Raw genomic sequence first — 6,000 nt, forward strand, 5'->3', positions numbered from 1 at the left:
TAGGCATCATATTGGAACATTTTCCGCTTTTATTCAATTGCTGACTCTGACCACTCTGGGACCTTCCCTCTGTCGCACTGAAACACTGCAAAATGAGGGCCTGGGAAATATTGTGATGTTGACAGATGCAGAAAAGGGAATACCCACAGCTAACAAAAATGGCCCTTACAGAGCTGCTTCCTTTTGCTTCAATATGCTTATGTAAAACCAACTTCTCTCATGTAATAGTGGAGGAGTGGCCTAGTGGTTAGAGCACCGGGCTTGACATCCAGAGGTGGCTAGTTCAAATCCCACTGCTGCTCCTTGCTCTTGGGCAAGTCATTTAACCCTCCATTGCCTCAGGTACCAACTTAGATTGTGAGCCCTTCAGGGACAGGTAAATAACCAGTGTACCTGAATGTAACTCACCTTGAGCTATTACTGAAAAGGTGTGTAAAATCCAAATAAATAGTTTACAAATGTAAAATGACAAACCACTTCTATCTAGAAAGTGACCTGACTGTGGAAATCAGTACACTGAAACTAAGATTCAGAATGCTTATTTCATCCAAAAAGCTCATATATCCTATTAAAACTGCAAAAACAAACGTGTGCCTATATTTCACCATGTTTCACTCTTTCATTTTAATCGACTATGGTTGCATTCCTTGTATGTTCTGAAGATAGTTTCTTCTGTGTCATTGCTATGTGCTATTTATTTTTATTTTACATTTGGTATGTGCATAGTAAGCTGCTTTAGTTCATTGGAGCCAAATATCAAATTAAAAAAAAAAAATAGTCCTTTACAAAAGTAGAGTTCTTGGCCATAGTGACCAATCAGATTCAATGTTTCATTTTGCCAGAGAAATGAAACTGAATTGGTCACTATTGGCAATTTTCGCGGAGAACCTTTTCTCCTGTTCTTATAAATAGGCCCCCTCTAAGTGTCATTGTTCATTTTTACTCAGTTTGTAAGAATAACACACCACCTGTGAAGGGGCCAAACAGTTTATATGAGTGTGAAATATAACGGATCATGCCAACTGTGTCTTGGTCTGTATGCCAGTTGCTGTAACCTGTATTTCTTATGTATGTTGGTTGCCTAGTTAATTAACAGTTTAACAATAAAATGTCAATTTCAAAATCTCTGCTGCTTAGAGCTCAAGAATAGTTTGAAATTTGTTTGACTTAGGGGGTACTTGGCTTGAAGAAGTTGGGGGAAACACTGTTTTAGAACTGTACCAAATAGCACATTTTACTATTTGTCCAAATACGAATAACGAAAAATATTATTTAGCCAAATAGGAATCATGGGCATTGAGCTTTAACATAAATAATTTTAAAAAAGCAATGTAAAATCAGAGATCAAGTGTTTTTTTTTCTAATAGGATTTAGCATAGTAGTGCACAAGATTATTCATATTCAAGTTTAAATCATTATTCAAGTAAATACGAATATTTGGTACAGCCCTACTTTGTACATTGGTCACTGATAATATACTTGCAATATTATATTTGATTTTTTTTAAAACAAGAAACAAAAAATAAAATTATGTACTGAGAAATAAACTGGAAGCACTGATGAGCAGCTGTTATACTATAGGGCAGGGGCATACCCAGAAGTTGATTGGGGGGTGGGGGTGAACTGGGAGGCCAAACATTTCTCCTCAGTCCCCCCACTGCCGCCTTTGCTGCTGTTGCTGCATTCCCCCTCCTCCCCCAAATATATCATACCTTTGCTGATGGGGATGCTCAAGCCCTGCCAAATGAAGTTTTGTCACCACCCGCCAGAGCCTTCCCCTGCTATCAGTGAGGCAGGCAGGCAGGATGCTTCACCCTCCAACACCAGCACTTCTGCGCATGCTCAGTTCAAGTATGTGAACTGAGCATGCATTCAAGTACCAGTATCAGCTACTAGAGCCACCCTGCTGACTTTCTTCTGCTCAGGTAGTATAGGCAGGGCTCTGGCAAGGAAACTCTTTCTGGGGCTTGAGCACCCCTGCCAGCGATGTATTGGATGCCACAGTGTTGAGGAGACCCCCAAGCCCACCCCCCTGTGGCTACATCATTGCCATACATCACTGCCATAGGGTCATATGATAAGCAGTTTGAGCTGCCTCTGAAAGGATCACCATATCAGGTGAATACAGTTGGACTGAGTTTGACAGTGACCTGTTTACAACGCTTGGTGTGGATCCTGCCTGCCTTGAATGGTTGACAAATGATAGCCTTCTTACTTTCTTTTATAGAAGAGTGCGGATGTGCTGTTCTCCCCATTTCAGAAGCCGAAGCAGAAACGACATAGATGTCGAAATCCTAATAAACTGGATATTAACACCCTGACTGGTGAGGAGAGGGTGCCGGTTGTAAATAAAAGAAACGGAAAGAAGGTAGCATTCGTTATTATCACTTCTGCTTGCATTTGTAAACTATAGCATTTATCACCTTTCAAAAGGACACCTAACCGTGGAAATGTTGATTTTCTAATTTATTTTTAATGATTAAGATTTCTGTTATTTTTATGATCTGTGTTGAGGGTTATTGTGTTTTTTTCATTAGATGGGGGGAGCTATGGCTCCTCCAATGAAGGACCTTCCAAGATGGCTGGAGGAAAATCCTGAATTTGCTGTTGCTCCAGATTGGACAGATATTGTGAAGCAATCTGTAAGTTGTGTGGCAGGAATTAAGACATTTTTTTTTTTCATCTTCATAAGAACAAGCCTTTAAACACTGGACATCGCTTCCTTGTACTTAAGGACAGATTTACCATCTGTCAGCCTTGGGAAGTTTAACCTTGTAACTTCACAAAGCTGTCTAGGCCACTTATTCAGTGTTTGACACCAGTCTCACGGCAGTGCAAGTGTTCAGTTGCAAGCTTGATTTGTGCTTCTCTGAGTACCTGAGGCTGAGATTGTCACTCAAGAGATATGCCTACTGTCCAGAAGAGCAAATACTATTACAGTGGGACTATAATGACCAAGCAAAGTGGCCCTGAAGTGGTTTACACCAATCAGGTTTTCAAGATGTCTAATTATTCATTTGCATACCATTGATGGTGCTGTATGAATGAAATGTATATTATACACATTAAGCATTGTCTGAAAACCTGAAAGCTTGGCCCTCCAGGATTGCAATTTGACACTGCTAGCAATAATGTTTGAAAGGTTAACTGATACAGGACTTATACATTTGCTTCCCCCCCCCCCCCCCCCCCCCCGAGAATAGAAAAGGGCCATTTTCACTATTTGATCAGACTTGTGATCAAAAGATGTACAAACTCTTGTACTGATTTTACCAAATTAATTCAGTAGTTTATTGAAAAATAAAATTGGACTAAGTAGTAAATGAAATCTATGACTAGCCAAATAGACTAGATCTGAGCAACTTGGAAAGGTTAAAAGAAATCCTACAAAACCATTGCAATAATCAACAAATTACATTTTTACAAGAAAATCACCAGAATTTAGTATGATTTTATCCATCCCAGCAGTGGTATAAGATGCACGTCAGCAGAAATTAGCGGGTATTAAGCATCTTGTTTTGGGCAGTTTCCTCCTCCTTTTGACCTTCAAGTTCAGACAGGACCAACTTTTATGAGGCCTGTATGCATTGAACTTTCTTTCAGAACTACTTAGGATTCTTCCTAATTTATATCCCTCTCCCACTGCACTTAACCCTGCAATTGCAGCAACAAACACTTCTTTACAAGTCTAATTCAGTTTGAGCTGTAATTACTGTAACATTATTGCTGAGAATGGATAAGAATAAATGGTGAATTTACTTTTAGCTTGCCAGCAAAAACAAGTAGTTCTGTTTCTTTTGGTTCATGCTTCTATTATCTAAAGCTCTAATGCACTGAATTATGTAATAGACAATGCTTGGTAAATGAAATACTGGATTTGCAGTATAGTAAATGTTGTTTCCTTATGAACAGGGTTTTGTTCCTGAGTCCATGTTTGACCGCCTTCTCACAGGACCAGTTGTGAGAGAGGAAGGTGCAAGCAGGAGAGGAAGAAGGCCAAAAAGTGAAATTGCCAAAGCAGCTGCAGCAGCTGCCGCTGCTGCCTCCACTTCAGGAATCAATCCACTACTAATGAACAGCTTATTTGCTGGAATGGATCTTGCAAGCCTTCAAAATCTCCAGAATCTGCAATCTTTGCAGCTCGCAGGTCTCATGGGCTTCTCTCCCGGACTTACAACAGCTGCTGCTGGAGGCGATTCTAAAAATCCTGCTGCCATGCTGCCTCTTATGCTGCCAGGTATGGCAGGATTGCCCAACATGTTTGGACTAGGTAGTTTGTTAAATAACCCACTGACAGCTGCTGCTGGAAATGCCACTACAGCTTCCAGCCAAGGAGAAACTGAAGATGGCACTTCAAAATTGGAAGAGAAGAGAAATGAGAATGAGACTAAAGACTCTGAGCAAAGCACAGACACTGTTTCTGCTACTGACTCTGCAAATGGATCTATTGGTGCTGCTACTGCTGCAACTGGATTGCCCACAAACCCTCTGGCCTTCAATCCTTTCCTACTGTCCACAATGGCTCCAGGCCTGTTCTACCCATCCATGTTTCTACCTCCAGGACTAGGAGGATTGACACTGCCTGGTTTCCCGGCACTAGCAGGACTTCAGAATGCAATGGGCTCCGGTGAAGAGAAGGTTGCTGACAAAACTGAACGATCCTCCCTCAAGGAGGAAGAGATTATGGAAGGCAGTGATGCAGAGGAGAGCCTTGATAAAACTGCGGATTCATCTATTTTAGAAGATGAAATAGCACAGGGTGAAGAATTAGACTCGCTCAATGGGGGGGATGAAATAGACAACAATGAAAATGATGAATAACCAGTTACAGTTGAAGTGTTTTAAACTTTTGACAAGTGGTAGTCCTACTGTTTACACTCACAGTAAATGTCAATACCTAGTTTTTATAAGCTGTTCTGTAACATAGTGTAGCAAAAAAAGGAAAAAAAAAAGTCCAAGTCATGTTATACAAATGTGTCAAAAGGTATCTTGGTCATTAAGTATTGTGCAGTGCATTATTTATTATCCCTGGGAGAGATGAAATCTGGGAGCTGATCATGTCTTTTTAAGGTAATTTTGCATAATGCGCTGCTGTTTTTGTTTTGTTTTTCATTTGGTACCATTGGTATTAAAAGCAGCAATTCATAATCATATAATCAAGTGGCGCAAATAGAAGAAAAATGCTGCTGAAAGGAAGTATGAAGTTATATATTTAATTTGTTTTTCTTTGTTTGCTGTGAAGGTCAAGATGAAATTTTTACAGTACATATCACACGTGCTCGTTTTTTTTTTACTGTATACACGTGCACGCACCCACCTACGTACACACACTGACAATCTCTCCATGATAGTGTGAATGTCTCCATTCCGAGACACAGCAATAATAAGGCAGCTGTTGAATGTGAAGAGTACCTTTTTTAAAAAAAAAAATTTAACCCACTGCTAAGTTTGTTACAGAATGATAAAAACCCTACAGTTTCATTGTCTCATCTTGTAATGCACTGGTGGAAACAAAAATTAAAAATAAATCAGGTACCTTTTTTTTTTTTTTTTTTTAAATTAAAGGACTTTGTTACTTTAGCCACAAAGCTAAACAGCATTACCTCAACTCTAAACTAACCTTTGAAGTTTACACACATGACTTTGTAAATGTAATTTTTTTGTGATGTCTCTATTTTTTTTTTCTTTTGGAAACTGCTATCATGTAAGATAATATGTAAATTGCTGACAACTGTAGTAATGATGCTTTTAATAAAAGTGACCCATGATATGCAGTGATGTAATTAGAGAAATGTAGGTGTGTCTAGAGAGACCAAATTCACGCCTGGTGTTCACTCCTTTATATTTTGTATTCACAATAGAAGCAAATACAGTATTATGGCTTTTGTATGCTTTCTTGATCATATCCTCTTCTCTGGACTTAGCTAAGCTTTCTTTGTTTTTCCTTTTACTGCTGTGCTATTGAACGTCTTTGCTTTGATTTTTAATTACAGTGTAGCT

General features: G+C 39.2%; 1 protein-coding gene across 1 annotated transcript in view; it reads left to right on the forward strand.

Annotated features, from left to right (window-relative positions):
• The window catches only part of CHD7 (chromodomain helicase DNA binding protein 7), a 504,651-nt gene extending 499,068 nt beyond the window's left edge, over positions 1-5,583 (forward strand). The window contains 3 exon segments of the mRNA XM_030214843.1: positions 2,228-2,368; positions 2,538-2,642; positions 3,913-5,583. Of these exon segments, the coding sequence (XP_030070703.1) occupies positions 2,228-2,368; positions 2,538-2,642; positions 3,913-4,821 (1,155 nt within the window). The 3' untranslated portion in view covers positions 4,822-5,583.
• The last annotated feature ends 417 nt before the right edge of the window (positions 5,584-6,000 follow it).

This window comes from Microcaecilia unicolor, chromosome 1, assembly GCF_901765095.1.
Source record: "Microcaecilia unicolor chromosome 1, aMicUni1.1, whole genome shotgun sequence".
Lineage (NCBI taxonomy): Eukaryota > Metazoa > Chordata > Amphibia > Gymnophiona > Siphonopidae > Microcaecilia > Microcaecilia unicolor.